We start from the raw sequence: 27,940 nt of genomic DNA on the forward strand, positions 1-27,940 counted from the left end.
GAATTCCCATCAGGAGTCAGCACTTGCGGACTCGCAGAGCGGGACTTGAACGCTGGGAGGAAGCTGCATTCCCCCGTCTTCCGGAAGTGCCCTCGGGCGGGAGGGTGTGCGCATGCGCGAAAGCGGCGCGGCCTGGTACCGCCCGCTGTCCTAGCTTGGGGTAACTGCGCACGCGTGGCTTGTGAGTGGACGATCCTGGGCGCCAAGGTGGGGTAGTTTCCGCGCTGCTCAGCGGCTTCGGAATCGGTTGTTTTTCTTATTCTGTTTGTCACCCATTCTCCAGTGCAGTAAAGGAGGAGGGGTTACAAATAGTGGTGTCTGGGGATGGCAGGAGAGCTGCAGCCGAGCCGGGAGGGGAACCTGGTTGCTGTTGTGTGACACCCGGCCCGGGGGCGTCCGCACGACCGGGGCTTAGGCCGTCCAGGCGCGGGGAAGAGTTAACCCCCAGGCCAGAGCAGCACGAGAACTCCCCTCCGATGAGAAACGGGACTGGGCCTACTGCCCTTTACTTCTTTGCCCCGGACGTTCGAGCCTCCACACTTGTCTGCTGGGGCGTTAGGAGGGAGGTCTGCTGGGCGCGGGGTGCAAAGTGGAGTAGACTAGGCCCCAGCTCCCCAGGGGAGACGGGAAACTTGGCGGTGCAGAAGGGCAGTAGCGTCTTAGTGGTACAGGGATCATCGTAAGGGACCTAGCTGGGGTGGGGGACACTTTCCGGGGGGAAAGGAGGGGATGTGTAAGACCAGAAGGGTATCGTGACAGGGGTTGTGGTTACGTGGAGGTATACAAAGCAGTTCATCGTGTTGTAGGTTTATGATCTGTATTAAACTGTAGGTAAATTTTACCTTTTTTAAAGTTAATTTTTTAAAATAACAGGATAAATGGAATTTTGGAAAATGAGAGGGAAGAAAGCATTTTAGGCAGGGGTAACTACAGATGCAAAGATGAAAATGAAAGGTTATGGCCCTTTTCTGACAGTAAATGGGATTAAGGGTAGAGTCTAGGGCAATATGCAAAACTATTTAGGAAACATCTAGGCCATTCTTATCCATTTGCAGAGGGAGCCTCACAAACTACCTCAGGTTTCCCTTCCCTCCTTCCACACCCCCCACCCATTTACTCAGGAGTCTGGGATGAGTCCCAGGTTAATGCTCTTTCCACTGAATCACGCTGCCCCGACCAAAATAACTTGCAGACGGCAATATGATACTGTGTGAATTTATACAGTGGGGGAAGGAGTGGCTTGCTTTAGTAAATTTGATATATGGAAATTGAATTTTATACATTTGAAATGTGATTGGATTTACACATTACTTTTTAGGATTACATTATATTGAGTTAAGTATTTAAAGAAAGTAACCACAGTCCATTAGGAGCCTACTGATGCTGCACATAAATGTGTCCAGCCCTTTGCTCATGCTGTTCCTTCTGCAGTCCTCACTCTTCATCTTTTCTTCTCCCTCAAGGCCAAGTTAAAGTGCCACCTGCTGTTTCACTTCTATTCTCTGCCCACACGTGCTCTTCATTTTGATCCCATTGCACTAAATGGTGGTGAATGGTGCTTTTCTAATAGAGGGCTCACCACATTATCACAATCATTTGTCTTATTTCTCAACCTTGGCACTGTAGACATTTGGGGCCAGATAGTTCCTTCTTGTGGAGGGTTGTCTTGTATTTGCCAGCATTCCTGGTCTCTACCCACTAGATACCAGTAGCACCCTCCCCAGTTCTGACAACCAGAAATGTCTCCAGACATTGCCAAATGTTCCCCTTCTGGGGCAGGCGGCCAGGGGGTGGGATGGTGGTGCAAAATCTATGAGAACCACTGATCTCATGTATGAGCCATATAAGGCTTAGCATCAGTTTAATAATAATATGACATAGCACTTTCCAGCTCTTCTGGACTTGAAAATCTCTTTCACATCAATTTCATAAACCCACTTAGAAAATTTTTATTTTTGGAGCTCCTGGGTGGCTCAGTCATTAAGGGTCTGCCTTCGGCTCAGGTCATGATCCCAGGGTCCTGGGATCGAGCCCCGCATCGGGTTCCCTGCTCCGCGGGAAGCCTGCTGCTTCCTCTCCCACTCCCCCTGCTTGTGTTTCCTCTCTCGCTGTGTCTCTGTCAAATAAATAAAATGTTTAAAAAATTTTTTTCTTATTTTTAGAAATTTTTTTAAAGATTTTATTTATTTATTTATTTATTTGACAGAGACAGCAAGAGAGGGGACACAAGCAGGGGGAGTGGGAGAAGCAGGCTTCCTTCTGAGCAGGGAGCCCGATGCGGGGCTCGATTCCAGGACCCTGGGACCATGACCTGAGCCGAAGGCAGACGCTTAACTACTGAGCTACCCAGGCGCCCCCACTTAGAAAATTTTAAAACAACGCTAAAGATATGATGAAGTAGTGACTTAAGTAAAAAAGTTAGTATATTGAAACTAAAGTTCATTTAGCCTGTAGCAATGTTTATTACATAAGCAGATTTAAGTTTTTCCCATTTAACAAGTGATGCAATCTTGAACTCACTTTAATAAGGTAGGAATCCGTCTATGATTGCTAAAATTGCAGCCCCCTCCATTCTCCACATGTTTCTCCATTGATCTTAACCATCATCCAACACATTTTATTTCTTTTGCCTGTAGCCTGTGCCTCACTGGAATATAAGCTCCAAGAGGACTGAGACTTTGATTTCCATCACCAAGAACACTGCCAAGTACAAGGCAATACCTCAATAAATGATTACCAAATGACTGGATTTGGTCAGCTTTAAGATAAAATTTTATTTGGGGACAAAATTCATGCTAAAATATAGATTGGAGTATAATTGCCTTTTACAGCTGTGAAAGTAGACAGTTTTTGGTTTTTTTTTTTTTAAGATTTTATTTATTTGACAGAGAGAGACACAGCGAGAGAGGGAACACAAGCAGGGGGAGTGGGAGAGGGAGAAGCAGGCTTCCCGCAGAGCAGGGAGCCCGATGTGGGACTCGATCCCAGGACCCTGGGATCATGACCTGAGCTGAAGGCAGTCACTTAACCAACTGAGCCACCCAGGCGCCCGAGTAGACAGTTTTCTTAAACTGCTTTTTGGAATTCTTTATTTTGTATTTAACATCAACTGGTTTCTTTTTACGGTTTTCAGGTTTTATTTCAAGCTGCAGTTTGAAAGCCCTTCTCCACAGATGGAGCTGTGGAAAGTGCTTAGTACTAATAAATAAAAATTCATATTTTCCTGTCTGTATCAGGGATATATGTGTGTACATGTGCCTATATGAATGTACATGGACATGCACACACACGCACATATATGTACACACATACATTAACACACATACTTTTTGTCCTTTACCTCTTCTAGACAGTATCATGGTGTAGCTTTGATCAGGAACTGGTTGTACACTTCAACTCTGCCAGGAGACCTTGGATTTTAATAGTTGCCTGATTCTTTTCCTGAATGAAAGGAACTCTTAATCCTGTAACCAAACCAAAATGAGACCTTTTTAGTAGGTTGCAGATCAGTTGCTATATTTTCTTAGTCTTTCTTGGTTCGGCATGCAGAACACACTAATCTTTGGAATTTCCAGCTGGAAATTCTCCAGCCTGATAGCTCCTGGTACGCTTTCCTAAAAATTTATTCATTGTGCTTTCTGCAGTCAACTAAAGTTGCTCATTCAAAGCCTTCATACCATTGCTCAGTGGGATTGCTGCAGACACCTCTATGTTGATTTAAGTTATTTTTATTCTAAATTATAACCTCAAAGGCAAATAACTCATCGTGCTTTTAATTGTTCCACCACTATAGAACTTAACACATTCTCGGGGCGCCTGGGTGGCTCAGTCATTAAGCGTCTGCCTTCAGCTCAGGCCATGGTCCCAGGGTCCTGGGATCGAGCCCCGCATCGGGCTCCCTGCTCGGCAGGAAGCCTGCTTCTCCCTCTCCCACTCCCCCTGCTTGTGTTCCCTCTCTCGCTGTGTCTCTCTCTGTCAAATAAATAAATAAAATCTTAAAAAAAAAAAAAGAACATAACACATTCTCAAATTAAATATAAACAAAACTATAAAACAACAAAATTCAAATTAGTTTGTTGTTAACGTTGTTCACAAAGAATTAGTAGGCAATTCTTTTGAGATTATTCCTAATTTACTTGAAACTATATAATGCATCAGTTCTTTTACCAACCACTTGATGGAAAGGCTGTTTCCTCTACCTTCAATACTCTTTTCCTTTCTTTGCCAATGGGAGAACTTATTCTTTAGATCCTAGTGTAAATATCACTTCTTCAGGGAAGCCTCTAATAACTAGAGTCATGACAACAATCTAATTACCTTACCTTAACAGCCCATTGATATCCACTCTAATAACATTTTCCCCCAATATTTTTATTGTGATAATATACATGTAACATAGAATTTACCATCTTAACCATTTTTAAGTGTCCAGTTCAGTAGTGTTAATACATTCACACTGTTGTGCGACAGTTGCCACCATCCATTTACAGAACTCTTTTCATCTTGAAAACTGAGACTATACACACACATTAAACAACTTCCCATTTCTCCCATCCCCCAGCAACCACCATTCCACTTTCTGTCTTTATGAATTTGACAACTCTAGGTACCTTGTATCAGTGGAATCATAAAGTATTTGTCTTTTTGTAACTTTTTTCACTTAGTATAATGTCCTCAAGGTTCACTGTATATTGTAGCATGTGTCAGAATTTCTTTCTTTTTTAAGGCTGAATAATATTCCTTTGTATGTATATCCATTCATCTATTGATAGACACTTGGGTGTTGGTCTCTTAAATCATGTAAAAAAACAAAAAATGGAGTTACAAATTGAAGTTACAATAATACTAGCTTTTACAATTGCCCATATATTTACCTTTCTGAGATCTTTATTTCTACATATGGCTTTGAGTCACTGTCTAGTATACTTTCATTTTAACTACAGGACTCACTTTACCAATTTTTGCAGGGCAGGTCTAGTGGTAACGAACTCCCTCAGCTTTTGTTTATCAGTGAATGTCTTAATTTCTCCCTCACTTTTGAAGGACATTTTCATCAGATACAGGGTTGTTGGTTGATTTTTTTTTTTCTATCCAGCACTTTGAGTGTATCAGTCCATTCCTTTCTAGCCTCCAAAGTTTCTGATGAGAAATCTAATGACCTTATTGATGGTCCCTTTTATGTGACCATCTCTTGGTGCTTTGAAGATTCTGTTTTTGGCTTTTGATAGTTTTATTATAATCTGTGGGTGTTTTGAGTTTATTCTACTAAGGAGGTCATTAAGCTTCTTGGACGTTTATAGTTCTATATTCACCTAATTTGGGAAGTTTTCAGCCATTATTTCTTCAGATAATTGCTTTGTCCCTTTCTCTTCTCTTTTTGAGACTCCCACAGTGTGTATTTTGGTCTACTTGAGAGTATGCCCTTAGGTTCTGTTCACTTTTCTTCAGTTTTTTTTTTTCTTTCTTTCTTTCTTTTCCTCAAACTTAGTAATTCTAATTATTTTCAAGTTTGCTGATTCTTCTGTCTAATCTGCTTTTGAATTCCTCTAGTGAATTTTTTATTTCAGTAATTGTTTATTCTTAGCTCCAGAATTCCCTTTTGGTTTCTTTTTATGTTTTCTATCTCTATTGATATTTCCATTTTGTTCATACATCATTTTCTTAGCTTTTCCCACATCTTCCTTTAGTTCTTGTAGCATGTTTTAAAGTCTTTGTTTAGGGCACCTGGGTGGCTCAGTCGTTAAGCGTCTGCCTTCGGCTCAGGTCATAATTCCAGGGTCCTGGGATCGAGCCCCGCATCGAGCCCCGCATCGGGCTCCCTGCTCTGCGGGAAGCCTGCTTCTCCCTCTCCCACCCCCCTGCTTGTGTTCCCTCTCTCGCTGGGTCTCTGTCAAATAAATAAATACAATCTTTAAAAAAAAAAAATTAAATTAAAGTCTTTGTCTAGTCCATCCAGCATCCAATCTTTCTCAGGGATGGTTTCTGTTGATTTACATTTTTCCTTGGAATGGGCTATACTTTCCAGTTTCTTTGTATGCCTTGTGATTTTAGTTGTTGAAAACTGGATATTTGAATCTAATAATTTGGTAACTCTGGAAATCAGATTCTCCCCCTTCCCAAAGATTTGCTGATTTTTATTATTGTTCTGTTTATTATTTGGAGGTTTTGATGTTGGAGGGTGTCTGTGCTGAGTATCAGCCTGAGGTTGAAACTTAAGGTCGTCTCAGGTTTTTGTCTGAGCCTCCACCTCTTCCTGGGAAGACTGTAAGTGACTTTCTGAATTCCCCTGTATATGCAGCTGCTTTTTATAATGATCTAGTCCTTAAATGTTTGGCTCCCAAAAGGAGAAAAAGAGAAAAATAAAGCGAAGAAAGAACTGCTGGCCCTTTAAATCCTCTCAGAGTTTCTTCAGCTGGAGGTGGAAGGTAAGGTCAGCAGTGGGAGCCTTGCCATATGGCTGCCTGACTCTGTGCCTCCACAAGCAGAAGCAGCAGTTAGTGATCACAACACATATTAGTGTTCCCAATATTTGAAGGACACAGCCCTTATTCTCTACCTTGTTTCCCACAAATTGCATACACACTGCTCCTGGGACTTTGTAATTGTGTGTTCTTAGGTTTTGTATTTGTTTATCTGGCATCAGGTAATTACAGGGCCAAACTAGTGGCCAGAGTTATTTACATCTTCCCTGCAAACCAGCTTTCATGGGCCCATCAAGGTCATATCACAAACCTCCCAGCCACACACTGTAGAGTATGTGTTTTTACTCTGTGCCCAAAGGGGACATCCCCACCTAATTTTTCCCACCCATCTTAGCAGTAAAGATAGAGTTCCAGGTCTCTCTCTGCTTCCTTGTCCCCACATGTGACAACTTTTATGTGGCCCTTCATGGTGCACCGTGCCTCTCTCTCATTTCTAGGGGAACTGTGAATAATCAACACTTCTTGTAAGGGCATTGATCTCACCGTGTCCTCACTCAGTCACCTCAATATATTAAGGCCAAACACAAAACCGAATCATGTGCACAGCTTCCTGGCACAGGAATAAGGAGTGGGGGGTGGGTAGCCGCTGCTGAGCTAAGTGCCAAAACTGCCTGAAATTAACTGTAACTTGAGCCTTCCTTTGGAAGTTGCAAGCCTTTGAATAAACTCTAGAGTTCTAAAATAGTTACATCAGACATACTGCACCAGTACAGCTATCTAGGTATGGAGATGGTCTTCCCAGAATCCTCTAAAAACCTTTATACACACCCTTTTTCACCATTCATTCCCATGGATACCACTTAGACATTGTCAACTCCCACAACAGTCTCACCTCTTTCTGACCACTTTATGTTGAGGCTATAAAATGGTGGTTCTGCTGCATGGATGATTCACTGCATTGCCTATAGTTGTTACAGTGGTAGCTGTGTTTCATCAAATCTAAGATGCCATGGATAATAAGAATACCATCACTTTAAGAAAACATGCCCACAATTAAACTTATACACCCTCATTTTAAAGTCGTGGCCTGATTTTAAGTTGTTAGAATGAGAAAAAAAAATAAGTGAAGGATACTTGGACCTCTGAGTTTTAGTTTTGCAACTTCCTGTGAATCTGTAAACATTTCAAAATATAAAGTTTAGAAATGAGAATTGGGTCAGAAAGTAGGAATATCCTTATGTCCAGAATCTCTGATTCTTTCCAAAAGGAGATTATACCAACTTAAATTATTAACCAACTTAGAGTACCAATATCCCTGCATTCTCATCAGCATTTCCATTCTTTCAGTTTACTTGTTTTATTTGTCCACTCTTATTTTGGCCATTTGTTTCTGGTCCTGAGGATATAGAAGCTAATCAAAATATTGATAAGTGGTTTGGTGCTGTGATTTATCTGATGTTTATATAAACAAAGCTTTAGTCTGAAAAAAATGTAAAACTTTACACAGCTGTTCATAGTACTTTATTCTTAATAGCCAAAAACTGGAAGCAATCTTAATGTCCTTCAGTGAATGAATGTTTAAATAAATTTTAGAACCAGTATGTCAGTTTCTATTTTAAACTCACACATGCACGCAGGTGCATGCAAACACACATACACACACACACACACACACACACACCCTGATTGGATATATTGAATGTATTGATCAATCTGGGGAGAATTGACACCTTAATAATACTAATTCTTCTAGTTTGTGAGCATGGTATGTCCCTCCTTTTACTTAGGTCTTCTCTGATTTCTTTCAGCAGTGCTTTGGAATTTTCAGTATCGAGGTCTTACAGTTTTTATGATAAATATACACGTAAGTATTTTTTATGCTATTTTATGGGAAATTGCTTTTAAGTTCCATTTATTTGCTGCTAGAATACAGAAATGCAATTTATTTTTCTGTATTGATCTTGTACTCTGAGACTTCGATAAACTCACTTATTAGTTCTAGTAGTTTTTGTTGTTGAAGTTGGTTATGCTTCCTTAAAATTTTCTAAAAATAAACTTTATCATAGAATAGTTTTAAGTTTACAGAAAAATTGTGAAGATTGTGCAGTAAGTTCCTCTATACCTATACCCAGTTTCCCCTATTATTAACATCTTGGCAGTGACTGTCTATTGTGTTTTTCTTGTTTTTGATGACTCTTAATTGGGGTTTGTCTGATTTTCAGTCATGCTTACACTGCGATTATGTGTTTTTTGGGGGGAAGACCATGGAGATGAAGTGCTGTTTTCATCACCACATAATCACGGCTACATGCCACTGATAATGAATTATCACTATTGATGTTGACCTTGATCACCTGGATGAGAGTAGTGTTTCCTTAGGATTTTCTCTGTGAATAATCATGTCTACAAATAGGGACATTTCTTCCTTTCCAGTCTTTATGCTTGCTTGTTTTTTGTTTTGTTTGTTTGCATTCTTGAATTAACTGGAAAGGCCAGGATAATGTTAAATGAAAGTGGTGACAGTGAATATCCTTCCCTGTTCCTGAGCATAGAGAGAAAGCATTCAGTGTTTCACCACTAAGAAAAGTATGAAGCTTATGTGTTTTGTGGGTTCCCTTTTTCAGACTGAAGTTCGCTTTTATACCTACTTTGCTCAGTTTTTAACATGAATGGATGTTGAATTTTGTCAAATGCTTTTGTAGTATCCATGCAAATGATCATATGGCTTTTCTCTTTTAAACTGTTAAACTAGGAGTCAGCAAACTTTCTGTAAAAGACCAGGTAGTAAATATTTTAGGCTTATCATAAAAACTACTGTAAGCCATATGTAAACCAAAGGGTGTGGCTGTTTTCCCAATAATTTGGTTTGCAGAAACAAGCCACAGGCCTGATTTGGCCTGCAGACCGCAGTTTCCTGTAGCTAAGATTGTTTGCTTAATCAAACTTAAGTCAGGCTCCTAAACCTTCTAGGCCCATCTGTGCACTTCTTTGTAAAATCTAGTTTTAGCAAGAAGCTTGCTAAATCAGTTTCACCAGAAACCACCACCCCTCTCCGCCTCTGATATCTGATCACCCTCAGTATCTGATCAGGCATTGAACCCGGTTATGTACTGACGTATTTTCATGTTAGATTTAATCTGGCTTCATTAAACAAGTTGGGAAGTATTCCTTTCTCCTCTGTCTTCTGGATGATAAAATTATCAACATTTCTTTAAATGTTTGATAGAACTCATCAGTGAATTTGCTCAGCCTCGAGTCTTCTCTTTGGGAAGGTTTGGTAACAAAATTAGTCTATCTTTGATAAATGTAGGTCGATATGCTTCTTTAAATAATTTAATTTTATTTGTTTTTGAACTTTATATAAATCTGTCATAGTGTTTATACCTTTGTTTTGCTCCTTCTCTTCCTAGAGGGGAAATTGCTTGTTCATAGAGGGCTTATTTATATTTCTAGATTAATTTGTGTGACCAGATGTTTTATTAACAAGCTTTTACAGGTGAGTCTTTGATGAAGAAAGGAAAGAAGGAATCAACAAGCTATTTGTACTTCATGAAAATACATTAGTTTGTCAGTAGTTGGTATATACATGGTTTTTAGGTGTTTTTTTGTTTTTGGTTTTTGGTTTTAGTTTTTGTTTTTTGGTTGTTTTTGGATCATAGGTAGAATGGCTAGCTCTTTGATTTTGAAAAGGAGAACAAAAGCAGCATCTAGCAGGCATTTCAATTTTTAAAAAAATACTTATTTAGAGAGAGCATGAGTGGAAGGGGCAGAGGGGAGAGAGAATCTCAAGCAGACTCCATGCTGAGTAAGGAGCCCGACAGGGGGCTGGATCCCAGGACTCTGAGATCGTGACCTGAGCAGATTAACTGCACCACCCAGGCGCCCCGGCATTTGTCATTTTAAATGGCAGCTCAGCATCTCTTGAACCCTTTTGCTATAAGCCTGGGAATTTGCCAGTTTCGAATGCTGTTTTACCAGCTGCCCTTGGCGGCGTAGGCAGAAGGCCAAGATTGTCAATCAGATACACCCCCATAGGCCTTGGAGGAGGAAGGGAGCAACGTGATGAAGCTACTGAATAATCTTTGCTGATTTTCAACACATCACTTGCTGTACACTTTAGACATGTTTTAAAAAGCAAATAGGATGCTGGTTTTATGCTCTTAGATAACTTAAGATTTAAAAATATGTTTGGTACCATGTAGTAAGGAATTTGACCTCAAAGAGAGGTTTGGCCTTTGCCACGGCCCTTGGGAGGTAACCTGTAAACACTTAAACTTTCCCAAGTTGTGGGAAGGTCTTTGTTATTTATGGAGGGCCCTCAGGCCTTATCAACCCTACCTCCTGGTTGGGGGAGCTGGAGACTGACTTCAGCCGGGTGGGCCATCATTCAGTCACTCATACCAACATAGTGAAGCCTTAATAATAGCTGGACACTGAAACTCTGCAAAGCTTCCCTGGTTGGCGGGACCCCACGCATATTGTCCCACATCTGTGCCAGGAGGGAGATGCATCCTGAGGGCACTGGGAGCTTCCTGTTTGGAACTCTTTTGGACACTGCACTGTGCATCTCTCCCTTTGGCTGGCTCTGGTTTGTATCCTTTCCCTGGATTAAATGCATCTGTGAGTACAGTTGCTGTGAGTGGAGTTCTGTGAATCCTTCTAGCAAATTACTGAACATGAGGGTGGTTTTGGGAACCCACCAAACTTGGAGTGGTCAGGACTCTTGGGCAGACTTTGCTGTCTGGACCAGGGCTGTGCCTTAACTTCTCAGTCTGGCTAATTCCGGTGGTACCACAAGAAGTGATTGGCCTGGCCATCAGTTCCTGCAAGACCCCTTCCTTTTCTCCCTCCCTGTGTTTTACTTCTTCCCATTCTCCTTGTCATTCCTTTAAATTTCCATACCTCTTTCTATTCCCCTCCTTTAACTGTCCTTCACTTGCCCTATCAATAACACCCCTGAGCCTTAGATCACCTGAACAGTGACATTCAAATTTGGAATAATCTCTGATTCAGGGGATCTACAGTGAAGTGTGCACATATGGCAATTGGGGGGGCCAGAAGAAAGCAAAATGTCTTTAGATATTTATGGTAAAAAAATTCATTCTGGGGTGCCTCGGTGGCTCAGTTGTTAAGCGTCTGCCTTCGGCTCAGGTCATGATCCCAGGGTCCTGGGATGGAGCCCCGCATCGGGCTCCCTGCTCCATGGGAAACCTACTTCTCTCTCTCCCACTCCCCCTGCTTGTGTTCCCTCTCTCGCTGTGTCTCTCTCTGTCAAATAAATAAATAAAATCTTAAAAAAAAATTCATTCTGCCAGGAGTCTTAAAAATGCAAGAATCTCAAAAGAAGAAGATAGCAGGAAGGGAAAAATGAAGGGGGTGGAAATCGGAGGGGGAGACGAACCATGAGAGACAATGGACTCTGAAAAACAAACAGGGTTCTAGAGAGGAGCGGGGGTGGGAGGATGGGTTAGCCTGGTGATGGGTATTAAGGAGGGCACGTACTGCATGGAGCACTGGGTGTTACACGCAAACAATGAATCATGGAACACTGCATCAAAAACTAATGTTGTACTGTATGGTGACTAACATAACATAATAAAATAAAATGCAAGCATCTCATTTGTAAAAACTGAACACATGTAAAGGAAAAGCCTGCATTTATTGAGCTGTAGTTCAATAGGAGACCTCTGTAGATGTTTGATCCCAGAAATTTTAAATACGAGTTTCCCTTATTAAACCCACTTCCAGTTTGGATCCTTGCTGTGAGATAAAAAATTTCTAAATTGTTATTTGATGGGAAAGGGAAAAATACCCCCACAACACCTTTGCTTATTTATTTGCAGGTTATAGACAATTTGTGAAATGAGTGACTCTGATGATGACGATATCCCCCGGCTGTCTTCCCACACCTTAGCAGCCCTCCAGGAATTTTATGCTGAGCAGAAGCAACAAAGTGACGCAGGCAGGGATGATAAATATAACATTGGAATAATAGAAGAGAACTGGGTAAGTAAATGCATTCCACATCTCTCAGGAAGTATGGGTGCAGCACTGATTCCATACCTGTCTATATCTGTCCGTACCTGTCTGCACCTGTCCACACCTGTCCATACCTGTCTGCATCTGTCTATACCTGTCTGCATCTGTCCGTACCTGTCTGCACCTGTCCATATCTGTCCACACCTGCCCATACCTGTCTGCATCTGTCCGTACCTGTCTGCACCTGCCCACACCTGTCCTCATCTGTACCTGTCCACACCTGTCCATACCTGTCCACACCTGTCCGCATCTGTCTATACCTGTCCGCACCTGTCCATACCTATCCGCACCTGTCCGCACCTGTCCGATCTGCCCTGTGTTTGTCTGCATCCCACTTCACACCCATGTTTGTCTCACCTGCCTCTCAGGAACTGATAGCCTGTCTGGGGAGCTAAGACAAAAAGCAGCCCATGATTATTTAAGACAGTATAAATGTAGATTTTCCTGGTTCTGACCATCAGGCTAGTTGGTGGTCAGACAGGGGGACTTTTCAGATGAGGAAACAACATGTTAGTTTATGACCAACACAAACTTGTGCTTCCTTCTTGTATACAGATGGTTTCTGTTGGTTTTTATGGAGCCCAGCATCCTTGTGGAAGGGGTAAAATATATCATTGCAGCAAATGGGGTAGCTAAACTTAAACATGCAAAAAAAAAAAAGATGAGAGGGAGTTCTAAAGAAGATATTAATAATTTCTGGTGCATAGAGTGTATTTTAATTATATTTTTATGGTCTAAATAAAAATAGGAATTAAAAGAGAAAAAAAATGAGTTGAGGAAAACCAACCTGAGCTGGAACCTGGCAATTTAAAATTTTGAAGGAGATAGTTGAGAAATAGATGAAGCTTGGGTTTTCTGTCTGTGCACACCCTTCAATAATGGATGTCTCTCTCTGTCACTTTGGAACTAGAAGGAATCTTTTGTATGCCTTTTTTTTTTTTAATAGCCTTTTACATTTTGTGTCAAGTTTGGATCTCTTAAGTTGTATAAAATTCTCCTATTTACCATCTGTTTGAAACTGACTGATAAAAATATTTCTTTACATTTACACTAAATGTTCTACCTACGCAAAAGCCTCTTTCTCACAATTTCCCTTCTTTATGTGTCTTTGTTTTCTGGTTTGATGCTTCTGTATGTAGTAAATGTCAGAGACTTGAAGTACCTCATTTTTCTTTTTCTTTCCCCCCTGCTTAATGTTTGAAGCACTGTGTGTTTTTTTCTGATTCTAAAAGTAATCCATGGTTGTTGTAGAAAATATATAAAAATATGAACACAAAAATAAGTTTTTCCTAATCCCAATACTTAAGAATTAAGTATTTTTATAATTTTGACACTTTCTTTGGTTTGATTTATCAAATTGAGAAAATTTCCTAGGAACCAAAAAAAAGAGAGAGAGAATGATGCAAGTATTGGAGAGAAAACATAAAACTTGAGGATAAATCCAGGAGGCTCAACATTTAACTAAATGGAGTTAGAAATACAGAACAGAAAACAAAGGCAGGGAGGAAATCTTCAAAGATTAATATTAGAAAATTTCCAGAACTGCAGATCCTTACTAAGACACATGGTTACATGACTGTGAAAATTCTGTATGCAGGTGACAAGATCTTAGAACCTTCCAGAGGAAAAGCAGGCCACCTACAAAGTCTCAGGATGAGTCACACTGTACTTCTTGATAGCTTTGTTAGAAACTAGAAAAAAGGGGCGCCTGGGTGGCTCAGTCGTTAAGCGTCTGCCTTCAGCTCAGGTCATGATCCCAGGGTCCTGGGATCGAGCCCCGCATCGGGCTCCCTGCTCTGCGGGGAAGCCTGCTTCTCCCTCTCCCACTCCCCCTGCTTGTGTTCCCTCTCTCGCTATGTCTCTCTCTGTCAAATAAATAAAAAAAAAATCTTTAAAAAAAAAAAAAAACTAGAAAAAAATGGAGCAGTGTCTTCAGTATTTGGAGTAAAATTTTGTTCAGCCTAGAATTCTGTACTCAGCTGAGCTATCAATCAAACATGAAGATAAAATAAAAAACATTTTAGAAATGGCAAGTCTCATGGCATTGACCTCCCATGCACTGCTTCCCCAAGGCTGCCAGAGAATGTTGGAAGAATTAGAGGTGGGCTCAAAGAAACAAGCAAATGATACATGTATTAAGTCTAGGAAAAAGAAAAGGTAACATACTAGAAGGAAATGGAAGACCCACATTGAACATTGACAATGATTTTAACCAAAACAGGTTACAATTATATGGGGAGGGGACGGGATAGGAGAAGGTGTACATGACAGAGTGAAATCCTCGTCTGCCATAATGTAAAGTGGATTAATCAAGAGAAAGCATTTAGGGGTACCTGGCTGGCTCAGTTGGAAAAGCATGGGACTCCTGATCTTGGGGTTGTGAGTGCAGACGTTACTTAAAAAAAATAAATAAACTTTAAAAAAAGGGAGCTTTTAAAGCATAATATTTGGAAATATGGGAACAAATGATAGGGGAGCCAAGAGTTCAAAGATGCTTCTGAGGAGTGGGGCTCAGTGGCCGGAGATGGGGGGCAGGGACTTGTTTTTCTTTGTAAGCCTAGTAGTGCTTTTGACTTTTAAAGCCATGTTCATGCAACACACTGATTAAGAGAAAGATTTTTATTTTTTAGAAGGGTATGAGGAGAGCCAAAACACACAGCTGTGCTCTGACAATGTGGAGTAAGGGAGAAGGGCAGCTCGGTAGCCAACTGCCAGAAAACTCCCATCTCCCAGATCAAGTTGAACAGAACTCCCTGCATACCGTGTGTAGTGTGCTAGGGGCTTTCCTCCAGCTTCCTAAGCAAAGAGAGTCAGACCTTGGTATTTTCCTGCAGCTAAGAATGATTAGACATAGACATAGTTCATATATTATATATCCAAATGAATAGGTACAGTACACCTTTGGAAATGTTTATCCCCCTTGGTATTTCTAGGTCAGCAGTCACATAATGTGCAGATATTAGCAGTTTTTCTTCATTTTTTTTTTTAAAGATTTTATTTATTTATTTGAGAGAGAGAGAGAATGAGAGACAGAGAGCATGAGAGGGAGGAGGGTCAGAGGGAGAAGCAGACTCCCTGCCAAGCAGGGAGCCCGATGCGGGACTCGATCCCAGGACCCCAGGATCATGACCTGAGCTGAAGGCAGGCGCTTAACCAACTGAGCCACCCAGGCGCCCAGTTTTACTTCATTTTTGACTGTTACTCATTTATTTTCTTTCATTAATGCAAAGGCTAGATCCTGCAGTAGAATGTTGAATAAGAATATTGAGGGGCGCCTGGGTGGCCCAGTCGTTAAGTGTCTACCTTCGGCTCAGGTCATGATTCCAGGGTCCTGGGATTGAGCCCCGCATCGGGCTCCCTGCTCCACGGGAAGCCTGCTTCTCCTTCTCCCACTCCCCCTGCTTGTGTTCCTTCTCTCGCTGTCTCTCTCTCTGTCAAATAAATAAAATCTTAAAAAAAAAAAAAAAACGAAAGATCTATTTTTTCCCCGTAAGAGAAAAGTCAAGAATGTCTGCTTTGAACATTCTTTCTTTTTTTTATTTATTTATTTTTTTTTTTTTTTAAGATTTTATTTATTTGAGAGAGAGAGAATGAGAGAGAGCAAGCACATGAGAGGGGGGAGGGTCAGAGGGAGAAGCAGACTCCCTGCTGAGCAGGGAGCCCGATGTGGGACTCGATCCAGGGACTCCAGGACCATGACCTGAGCCGAAGGCAGTCGCTTAACCAACTGAGCCACCCAGGCGCCCTCTTTTTTTTTTTTTTTAAAGATTTTATTTATTTATTTGTCAGAGAGAGAGAGAGAGCACAGGCAGGGGGAGCGGCAGGCAGAGGGAGAAGCAGGCTTCCCGCTGAGCAGGGAGCCCGATGCAGGACTTGATCCCAGGACCTGACCTGAGCTGAAGGCAGACGCTTAACACTGAGCCACCCAGAAGCCCCATGAGTTTTTTTTTTTTTAATCATGAAGCATTGTTGAATTTTGTTAAATGCTCTTCTTTTTGCATTTATTGAAATGATCAGATGTTTTGGAGACATTTTTAAAGCTGGATTTGAGAGTCCTCGGCATACCCTGGCAGCACACTTGTCTACTCCCACCACTTGCTCCCAGCCCTCACATTCCAGAGGAGGCCTATTCTCCAATTCCATTGCAGAGGAATCTACTTTTTCCATTAAAATTTTACCCCTTTTATATATGAAGTAAGTGGATAATTAAGGATCACTAGAAAGTTAAAAGAAAGTCATCAATCAGCATAAAGAGAAAGAGCAAGATGACAAACAACTTACCCCCTGAGGGAAAAACAAGTAACTCAGGAAACATTCATAAGGTAAAGACAGAGGCCGGTAGGAGGAGGGAGGGCGGGGTGGGGGGGGGGGCGGGAAGGATCACAGACTGGGTTTTGCTGCCCTCATCCCTGTGGTGTCGGTTAACATGTTCTTCTATCTTCCATATTTGTGATTCTGCTAATTGGTAGTTGAATCTAGAAGCCTAATCAGATTCAGGTTCAGTTTTTTGGGCAAGAGTCACACAAAGGTGGGAGTGTGTTCTTCCATCAGCAGCAATACTGACTGATTGTCTCCTTTTGTGATGTCAGCAGCCCCTGATGCTCAGCGCCTAGATTCTAGGAATTACTTAGAGCCTTCTGTTAATTTAAAATAATTTTAAAGAATAATTACTTTATAAAAAAACTGGTAAAAAATATGCACACCAATATAGTAGATATAAATTAAAAGGACAACATTTATGGCGGTTCGAAAATGATTTCGACTCATTGCTCTGTTCCAGCAGCTGAGCCAGTTTTGGTACAGTCAGGAAACCGCTTTGCGACTCGCAAAGGAAGCGATTGCCGCTGCTGGAGAAGGTGGCAGGTGAGATCCGGAGTTGCTCTCTCTTTCGTCTTCTGATCTAAAATAATATTTGAAATGTCCTTCCTAGTTGAGCAATGGTTTGTAAGAAGCCTGAACCCTAATCTGCAAAAGCAGTAAGCCATGGTTTGCAGAACATGACAGATAAGATCTTCTCCAGGCCTGAGTTTAGGGACACACAGAAATCCACTCGTAGGAAGTCCTCCCTCTGTTCTTTATTTCAGTGTTTTCTAACCTGTTTCTTACCTTTATACCCCTAGAGTTTGCTTTAAAAGAAAAAAAAATCTTAATGTTATTTGACTTCTGAAGTTTTAATACAGGTTTCGAGGCACCTGGCTGGTTCAGTTGGTGGAGCATGCAACTCTTGTTCTCAGGGTTGTAAGTTCGAGCCCCACATTAAGTGTAGAGGTTACTTTAAAAAAAATTAAAAAGAAAAAGAATACAGGTTTTCTCTGTTTTGTTACTCAGTTTTTATTTTCATCATAATTTTGTATGCACAAAATTTAAAGTCAAATGGTGTACAGGCTTGTTCAAAAAAAAAAAAACAACCAAACCAGTCGCTTGTTGCCCGCTTCTGTGCTCCCCCCTCCCCCCGTGCTCCCTTTCAGTGGATGCACTGGGTATTTACAACCATATTTCTGAGTACATGTTTATATTGGCACTTCTTGATCTGTCTGTCATTTGTGGACATTATTTCTTGACTTCTCACTATGGAGTGTGAGGATTTAGCTCTCTCTTGTACTCCACATGCATACATGCTTTCTGTCTACACTTCCGATAGATTTATATCCTAATTTTGGTTAGAATAGGGTTTATATTATGCCACCACAAATGTTCCTTACAGTTGAGCCTTATACTCTTCCTTTTCTGTATGATTTTTCATTTTCCTGAAGATAGTAATTCTTATATTTTATGTATGTCTATGTTCATATCACGAATTAACTCTCAACCTCTTCTCCAGTTATGTGAACCTCCTATCCATTAATTCAGACATGTTTCAACTCTATGAAGAAAGTTATTTCTGAGGCTTTACAAGCTGCTCTTATTTGGACTAGTTGATTTCTAGCTTTGCTACCAGTCTTACCTTGGTGTCTCCCTTCACTGGAGCCCTTTTACCTCTGTTTTGTTCTGGATTCCTGTTTCCTGTACCCCAATTCTTAGTTTACAGCCTTATCTTGGTTGGTCCATCCTTCAATAGCTTCTGCAGAAAAGGTACACCTGAGGGAAACATTTAAACCTTTCATATCTGCAAGCTTTTTAATTCTGTCCTTCCTCTTGACCGTGATTGTGTTGTTGGGTATCTCTTCTAGGTTTTGAGGACATTGCCTCACTGCCTCCAAGTTTCCCTAGGTGCTGTGAGAAACTCAATGCCTTTCTGATTCCTTGTAGGAAACCTGCCCACTGCAGGCTCAGGGTTTTCTCTTAATCCCAGTCCTTGGTGTGTCTTGCTGTGACACTTTCATCTCCTGTACTGGGGGAAGAACCCTTTCATTCTCTTAACTTAGGCCCTTCAGTTTGGGGAAAGATTTCTTTTTTTTTTTTTTTTTTAAGATTTTATTTATTTGACAGAGCGAGACACAGCGAGAGAGGGAACACAAGCAGGGGGAGTCAGAGAGGGAGAAGCAGGCTTCCTGCCGAGCAGGGAGCCCGATGCGGGGCTCGATCCCAGGACCCTGGGATCATGACCTGAGCCGAAGGCAGACGCTTAACAACTGAGCCACCCAGGCACCTCTGAGGAAAGGTTTCTGCCACAGTTGTGGAGGCTCGGGATAGGGAAGAGAATTCTGGGAATGAGTTTCTTCTTTATTAAATAGACCGTTCAGTGAGTCCTCCTGTTTTTAGCCCCATCTTCACCCCCACTTCTTGAGTTACCTGGTTGTGCAGCTTCCTGAGCCTTTGGGGGTGCTCTGATGTAAACCGGGTTGCTTCTCAGCTTACCTGGCCGCCAGTTTAGGACTTGGTTTCTTGGGTCTGCTGAGCCAAATCCCCCCATCCATTTGCTTTTCTGCTTCTTAAGGGGTTTTTGGTTGGTTGGTTGGTTGGTTGGTTTTTGTAGTTTTGGGTCTCCTCTCGAGTTCTCTTTGCTCTTGGCAGTTTATGCTTAAGCAACAAAACGAAATTGTACTTGTTTTATTTGGTAGGCCTTCATGAGGGAGCAAATGTAAATGAGTGTGTTATATCTGCCATCTTTAACTGGAAGTCCCTAAGTTTTTCATTTTGCTGCTCTTTTTCTTTTAAATTATATGTAGATATTTATTAGGTTTTTCTTAATGACAGTGTTTTTACACATACTTTTTTCCATGAATATAAGGGCTTTGGAGGAAGTTTTTTATTTTTTCTGAAAGGCATCTTCAGTATTTTTAGGAGCTATGTCATAATATTCCACATTAATAATAACGGTAGCATTTATTGAGCCCTTACTGTGTGCCCTGTCCACTGTATACATGCTTTACGCGGGGTCATCCCGTTTGATGCTCCATTATACTCCCCATTGTAAAGAGAGACTCGGAGGCCCCCCAGATGGTGTCTCCTGCAGGTCACCCACTGGTGAGTGGCAGAGCTGGGGCTGTTGCAGGATAAACAACACCATCTCCCCCAAGTTTATCGCCATTCCGCTCTCAGTCCCTCTTGCACTCCAGATCACTTTCCTTCTGCCCTAAATACAGCTTTGGAATTTCATGGTGGAGATCTGCTGGTGACAAACTCTCAGATTTTGATTGTCTGAAACTATCTGTATCTCACCCTCTTTCTCAGAAGATACTTGCATTGAGCATCTGAGCTGGGCTCGCTGCTTGTTATCTTTGAGCACAATGAGGACATCGTTCCGTCCTCTGCTCTCTCTGCCCCCCAGAGCTCTGGCAGCAGCCTGGGCTGGGGGCTCTGGTGGCCCTTGTCTGTCCGGGCTGGGACGTGTGTTTCTCACAGAAGTGTATGTGACATCGCCGGGGTGTATCACACGCTTCAAGTGCACTGGGGCTGAGAAGCCTTTTTAGCTGGGCACAGGAGCCTGACTGGTACATGGAACACGGTCTCTGTTCAGAAATGTATCTCACAGTTTTAAAGCTGTGTCTAATTTTTAAAAGGGGTACTTTTTTGTATGATGATATAAATGATGAAAATCTAAAAGTTACAAAGAGGATTGAGGAAAAAGTCAACCTCCAGGGCCCTGGTTCCCCTCCATGGGGCAGTGGTCTCTGGCTCTGTGCATCTCCCAGAAACCACCGGTGCATCTGTAAGCATATGTTCTTATACCCAAGAAAGCTTGGTTTCTGTTGTTCAACATAGTACTGGAAGTCCTAGCCTCAGCAATCAGACAACAAAAAGAAATAAAAGGCATCTAAATCGGCAAAGATGTCAAACTTTCACTCTGCGTAGACAACATGACACTCTATGCAGAAAACCCCAAAGACTCCACCCAAAACTTGCTAGAACCATACAGGAATTCAGCAAAGTCACAGGATATAAAATCAAGGCACAGAAGTCAGTCATTTCTATACATTAACAATGAGGCAGAAGAAAGAGAAATCAAAGAATTGATCCCATTTACAATTGTACCAAAAACCATAACATACCTAGGAATAAGTCAAACCAAAGAGTTATAGGATCTGTACTCTGAAAACTATAGAACACTTACGAAAGAAATTGAGGAAAGGCGCCTGGGTGGCTCAGTTGGCTGAGCGACTGCCTTCGGCTCAGGTCATGATCCTGGAGTCCCGGGATCGAGTCCCGCATCGGGCTCCCTGCTCGGCGGGGAGTCTGCTTCTCCCTCTGACCCTCCCCCCTCTCATGTGCTCTCTCTCTCTCTCTCATTCTCTCTCTCAAACAAATAAATAAAATCTTTAAAAAAAAAAAAGAAAGAAATTGAGGAAGACAAATGGAAAAACATTCCATGCTCCTAGCTGGGAAGAGCAAATGCTGTTAAAATGTCTGTGCTACCCAAAGCAATCTACACATTCAGTGCATTCCCATCAAAATACCATCAGCATTGGGGCGCCTGGGTGGCTCAGTTGGTTAAGCGAATGCCTTCGGCTCAGGTCATGATCCCAGGGTCCTGGGATCGAGCCCTGCATCGGGCTCCCTGCTCCACGGGAAGCTTGCTTCTCCCTCTCCCACTTCCCCTGCTTGTGTTCCCTCTCACACTGTCTCTCTCTCTGTGTCAATTAAATAAATAAATAAAATCTTAAAAAAAAAAAATACCATCAGCATTTTTCATAGAGCTGACTCAAATAATCCTAAAATTTGTGTAGAACCACAAAAGACACTGAATAGCCAAAGGAATGTTGAAAACTAAAGCTGGAGGCATCACAATTCCGGACTTCAAGCTCTATTACAAAGCCATAATCATCAAGACAGTATGGTACTGGCACAAAAACAGACACATAGATCAATGGAACAGAATAAAGAATCCAGAAATGGACCATCAACTCTGTGGTCAACTAATCTCTGACAAAGCAGGAAAGACTATCCAGTGGAAAAAAAGACAGTCTCCTCAATAAATGGTGCTGGGAAGATTGGACAGCCACATGCAAAAGAATGAATCTGGACCATTTTCTTACACCATGCACAAAGATAAACTCAAAATGGATGAAGGAACTAAATGTGAGACAGGAATCCATCAAAGTCCTAGAGGAGAACGCAGGCAGCAACCTCTTTGACCTCAGCCGCAGCAACTTCTTTCTAGAAACATTGCCAAAGGCAAGGGAAGCAAGGGCAAAAATGAACTATTGGGACTTCATCAAGATAAAAAGCTTTTGCACAGCAAAGGAAACAGTCAACAAAACCAAAAGACAATCTACAGAATGGGAGAAGATATTTGCAAATCACATATCAGATAAAGGGCCAGTATCCAAAATCTATAAAGAACTTATCAAACTTAACACCCAAAAAACAAAAATCCAGTCAAGAAATGGGCAGAAGATATGAACAGACATTTTTCCAAAAAAGACATACCATGGCCAACAGACACATGAAAAAGTGCTCCACATCATTCGGATCAGGGAAATACAAAACGAAACCACAATGAGATCCCACCTCACACCGGTCAGAATACCTAAAATTAACAAGACAGGGAATAACAGATCCCGGGGGAGGATGTGGAGAAAAGGGAACCCTCTTACACTGTTGGTGGGAATACAAACTGGTGCAGCCACTCTGGAAAACAGTATGGAGGTTCCTCAAAAAGTTAAAAATAGAGCTACCCTATGACTCAGCAATTGCACTACAAGGTATTTACCCAAAGGATGCAAACACAGTGATCCAAAGGGGCACATGCACCGCAGTGTTTATAGCAGCAATGTCCACAATAGCCAAACTATGGAAAGAGCCCAGATGTCCATCAACAGTTGAATGGACAAAGAAGATGTGGTATATATATACAATGGAATTTTTTTTTTTTTTTTGACAGAGATAGTGGGAGCAGGAACACAAGCAGGGAGAGTGGGAGAGGGAGAAACAGGCTTCCCGTGGAGCAGGGAGCCCGATGTGGGGCTCGATCCCAGAACCCTGGGATCATGACCTGAGCCGAAGGCAGACGCTTAACCATTGAGCCACCCAGGTGCCCCTGTATGCAATGGAATATTATGCAGCCATCAAAAGAATGAAATCTTGCCATTTGCAACAACATGGATAGAGCTAGAGGGTATTATGCTAAGCAAAATAAGTCAGAGAAAGATAAATACTGTATGATTTCACTCATATGTGGAATTTAAGAAAGAACAGATGAACATAGGGGAAGGGTGGGAAAAATAAAATCAGATGAAAATTGAGAGGGAGACAAACCATGAGATACTGGACTCTAGAAAGCAAACTGAGGGTTGCTGGAGGGGAGGGGGGTTAGGGGCATAGGACAACTGGATAACGGGCATTAAGGAGGGCACGTGATGATGGGCACCCGGGTGGCTCAGTTGGTTAAGCGACTGCCTTCGGCTCAGGTCATGATCCTGGAGTCCCAGGATTGAGTCCCGCATCAGGCTCCCTGCTCAGCAGGGAGTCTACTTCTCCCTCTGACCCTCCCCCCTCTCATGTTCTCTCTCTCTCAAATAAATAAATAAAATCTTTAAAAAAAAAAAAAGGAGGGCACGTGATGTAATGAGCACTGGGTGTTATATGCAACTGATGAATCACTAAATTCTACCTCTGAAACTAATAATAATAATAAAAAAAGGCATGGTTTACACTTCTTGAGTATCTTGCAGGGTAATGACTACATAGCATTCCATTTAATAGATGTTTAATAGATATTCAGCTCAGTAATTCAATATTTAGGTTACTTCTAGCTTTTTAGTAGTTGGTTTTAAAGTTAAATGTTGGAGCACTACCCATTCATAAACTAGGGATTGCTTATAATGAAACAGATTCTTTGGTTTCCTTACACAAAAAAGAAGCAGAAATTTAAAGTAGCTTGTCTGCACTGAGGTTGAATTTTAGGGTATCTGTGGAAAACAAGTTATTGAGGCAATCGTTTGGGGTTTTCTTCTCTAGATTATGAATATTACAAAGTAACTTCAAAATACTTAATTTGAGACTAAAAGTATTGGAAATAAATGTCAAAACAAGGACCAACATGAAAATAATAAGCAAATTTAAGCCTTGGGCTATCTAACTTTCTTCCTAATGTGTTCCTAATGTCTTACATTTTTTACTATAAAAAAGCACAGTTATTCTTTCATACCTTAAAATTATGAGTTGCAGGATTTTTAAACACCAGATTCCTTAAAAGTGAGGTAGTATAGTTTTCTCTCAAAATTTACTGCCTTTGCATTAGCTTGCACTCTGATTAAAATCAGAATGCAAGGACCTGTATTTTCTTAGAGAAGTAGTTGTTACTTAACACCGTAAGCTATCCATTAAAGATCTTTCATGAGTCTGTTCCTTTTGTTTTCTAGAATAGCCTGTGTGAGTGCCCCCAGTGTTTACCAGAAACTGAGAGCCCTACACAGAGAAGACTTTTCTGTATACATCTTTGAATATGACAAAAGATTTGCTATATACGGAGAGGAGTTTATCTTCTATGATTACAATAATCCATTGGATTTACCTGAAAAAATTGCCGCACATAGTTTTGACATCGTAATAGCAGATCCCCCCTACCTTTCCAAGGAGTGTCTCAGAAAAACATCAGAAACCATCAAGTATCTGACTCAGGGCAAGATTCTACTGTGCACAGGTAGGTGCCTGATTGTGCGTCTCAGGAATATTGATGACAGGATATTCCAGCCTTAGGTTTCAGGAGTTGGAAGAGATCTCAGAACTCAAAGCCTGAATCCACCTACTGTGTGACCCTACACAAGTTGCATAACCTCTCTGTGCCCAGGTTTCCTTATCTCTAAACTGGGACTGGTAATACTACCGGCCTTTCAGCGTTACTGGAATTAAGTGATACGATACACGTAAAGTGGGGTCTGGCCCTTGGTGAGTGGGCTGTGTTATTTTTACTCCTCATCAGGAATAGTAGCAGTATTTGATCCAGCCTCTAGACTTGATGAAAGAGAAACGTGGAATCGATAATGTTAAAATGAATTGCCTAGGGTTACAGAGCTAGACATTGGATTAGATTTATTTAATCAGCAGAAGAGTTTCCTTACTGGTGAGAGTCATGTACTTTCTGAAGGTGGATATTCAGAGGGTTGGTGGAGAACCAGCACATTAACTCCTGGTCAGCTATGTTGGGGGGCTGCTCTCCAGGCCCCAGGGTGCCGCTTGGGCTGCCGGGGCCCCTCAGGCTGGGCTGGGCAGGGAGCTGGAGCTGCAGGGAGTCTGTTCTCTGTTGTGTTGGAGAACTGTCAAGAAGGTGACTGTGGTTCTCCCAAGTCATGTTTACTTAAGGCTTATTAATTCAGCAGTTGTTTGCTAGCCGTTTGTTTGGCGGACAGGCTGGCGCTCTGACCTCGTGGAGCGCACCTTTTAGTTTTAGGGGATAGGTTAAAAACTGTAACAGAACAGACGGAAGAGATGAATGACCGATTCTGGTAAGTGTAGTGAAAGAATCAGAGAAGGGCGGGGTGGGCACTGAGATTGATGGGTGCCCTTAAGATGGGGCTGGAGGGCTCCTGGAGGAGCAACATTCCAGTGGAGACCTCAAGGGGCAGCCCCTGAGAGGGGGCGATGGGAAGAGGTTATAATTCCAGGAACCAGTGTCTGAGAGCCCCCTGGAGTTCTCCTCCTCTCCCTGGTTCTTGGAGGGATGCGAGGAGCACCGCTGAAGCCCGGGGAGGGGCGAGAGGGCCCCTACAAGGTGATGGCCCGTGTTGGGACTGGCCTTTCAAGGTCGCAGCCACCAACTGACAGGACCCAGTTGGCCTAAAGAAGTGCGCTTTCACTTTGTGCCGAAAGGGCTTTAGGGCGGGAGTGGAAGCAGGCCCCCCGCGAGGGTGTGTCTAGCCGAGACCATGGTCAGGACGAGGTGTGGCAGTAAAAGGGAGGGCGGGGAGTGGAGTAAAGATACACTTTGAGATCAAGGCGGAAGAGCTCACTGTGCTCAGAACGTGGAGAGAAGGGAAGAATCCGGGATGAGCCCAGGGTCTCGGGCCTGGGCTGGCTAGAGAAGCACTTCCTGTGATGGGTGTCGCGGGAGAGGCGCTCCGAGCCCCCCAGGGGCGTGTCCAGGGCGGTGGCCACATGCCAGGCAGTGGGTGAGACTCAGGAGCACTCAGCCAGAAGCTGGTGTGAATGTGTTCCCATGAGTTTGCAAGGTCAGGTAGTACTGAGAAGGGGGGGGGGGGGGGGGGGGGGTCTTGACTCAAAATTGGAAAACACTAGTTCTTAGTAATTATTTACTTTCCTTATGTTAACTTTGTGGAGTATAACTTTATTTCTAAATTTTTCTAAGTGACTCAGTTTTGCAGAGGTAGGAAAACCATTTATTAAATGAAAAAGGGAAAAAAGTAGCTAATTTGCAAATGTGTTGAAGAAAGTAAAAAGGGATATAAAGAATTGGCCTTCCCCTGTATTTGTTGAGTGATATTGTCAACTTACTACAGGCTTTCAGGCTTTGGGTTCACTGCGTTTGTTCCCTTCAGGTGCTGTCATGGAAGAAGAGGCAGCAAAACTTCTTGGCGTGAAGATGTGCAAGTTTATTCCAAAACACACCCGGACCCTGGGAAATGAGTTTCGCTGTTATGTGAATTATGATTCTGGGCTAGACCATGAAATCTAAATGCAGATAGTAATATAATATGTAAAGGATCCTGTGTGACATTTCTCTCATTATTTCCTTGGTAGATTGAAAAGTTACAACCTCCACCCCTCCCCTGCAAAGTGGGGCTCTCCCTGGCCTAATTTTCAAAATAAAGAATATAACATCTCATTATGACTTCCTGACTGCCAGCATCTCTAGAACTCGGGATGCTTTTGCCAACTTGAATCCATGGAATTATAGTGGGAAGAAATCTTAGAACCTATCTAAAATCTGCTCTCCTGACCTAAGAACAGGTGAAAAACCGAAGTACAAACAGCTTAGTGGCTTGGCCAAGACCTGAATTAGGACCTAAGCCTCTGCCTCAGGCCATCTGCCCCCTTAACAGGGGCCCGTTCCGACTCTACCCAGTGGACCGCTGATTGTTCACGGCAGCTTTCCTGGAGTGTCGTAGGACTTGTGAAGGGGCCTGTCATCTGCTCCAGCCCCTCAAGGAGACACGACTTGCCTCCGTGAAAGAAGTTGAGAATCCTTGGACCTGGGATCTGAAAGCCGCCTCCTCGCCCCGGTTCTTGGAGGGATGACAGGCACGTAGCCCAGGTGCTCTCTGTGCGCGCACCGCCCCTGCACCCTCGGCTAAAGCCACAGCAATGCGCCAGGCCCCGGAGAAACTGAAACTGCCATGTGCAAACCAAACACTATAGCAGAAAGGACGTGAGAAGCATGCTAGACTGTTCTATTTCAAAAATTATCCATCATTCATCCACACCACCGCACATTACTGATACCTGCAACTTGGATGGCTTTCAAGGGCCTTGTGCTGAGTGAAAAAAGCCGGTCCGCAAAGCTTACACACTGTGTTTCTATTGATGTAACATTCTTGAATGGAGAGCAGATTGGTGGTTGGCAGAGGTTAAGGGGTGGGGGAGCGGGGGGTGGGACGAGCAAAAGGAGATCTTAGGGGAAGTGGAGCTCTTGTGCATCTTGATTGTGCAGTGGTTACACCCAACTCCACGGGGGGCATTACACAGGACCCGCACACACTCGCAACACTGGTGAACTCCGGGTGAGGGCTGTGGGTGGTGTGCAGCATCCAGTTCCTGGGGCTGGTTCTGTGCTTGGTCAAGGTGTTCTCATTGCGGGCAACTGGGTAAAAGACACACAAGACCTCTCTGTAGTGTTTTTGCAATTTCCTGTGAATCTAGAATCATTTCAAAATAAAAACTTTAAAAAAATGGGAGGTGAAGAATAACACTTCCCCACCTCAGGTGACTTGCTTTGCTAACAAAACATGAAAGGAGGGGCGCCTGGGTGGCTCAGTTGGTTAAGCGACTGCCTTCGGCTCAGGTCATGATCCTGGAGTCCCAGGATCGAGTCCCACATTGGGCTCCCTGCTCAGCGGGGCGTCTGCTTCTCCCTCTGATCCTCTTCCCCTCTCGTGCTCTCATTCTCTCTCTCAAATAAATAAATAAATAAATAAATAAAT

General features: G+C 42.5%; 1 protein-coding gene across 10 annotated transcripts; it reads left to right on the forward strand.

Annotated features, from left to right (window-relative positions):
• On the forward strand, positions 1-27,681 carry EEF1AKMT1 (EEF1A lysine methyltransferase 1). 10 transcript variants are annotated; one of them, XM_035003729.1, is made up of 7 exons: positions 158-207; positions 6,345-6,425; positions 8,231-8,286; positions 12,266-12,428; positions 17,242-17,324; positions 24,206-24,486; positions 26,339-27,681. In XM_035003729.1, the coding sequence occupies exons 4-7, from the start codon at positions 12,285-12,287 to the stop codon at positions 26,473-26,475; spliced, it is 645 nt and encodes a 214-aa protein (XP_034859620.1). In that variant the 5' UTR covers positions 158-207; positions 6,345-6,425; positions 8,231-8,286; positions 12,266-12,284; the 3' UTR covers positions 26,476-27,681. The 10 variants fall into 10 exon arrangements, with proteins under 10 accessions (XP_034859625.1, XP_034859615.1, XP_034859624.1 ...); XM_035003727.1 differs by having other exon boundaries at positions 171-207; positions 6,163-6,425; XM_035003734.1 differs by lacking the exon at positions 6,345-6,425 and having other exon boundaries at positions 1-207; positions 17,245-17,324.
• The last annotated feature ends 259 nt before the right edge of the window (positions 27,682-27,940 follow it).

Source organism: Mirounga leonina, unplaced genomic scaffold (assembly GCF_011800145.1).
Source record: "Mirounga leonina isolate KUSES-001 unplaced genomic scaffold, KU_Mleo_1.0 Mir_127, whole genome shotgun sequence".
Lineage (NCBI taxonomy): Eukaryota > Metazoa > Chordata > Mammalia > Carnivora > Phocidae > Mirounga > Mirounga leonina.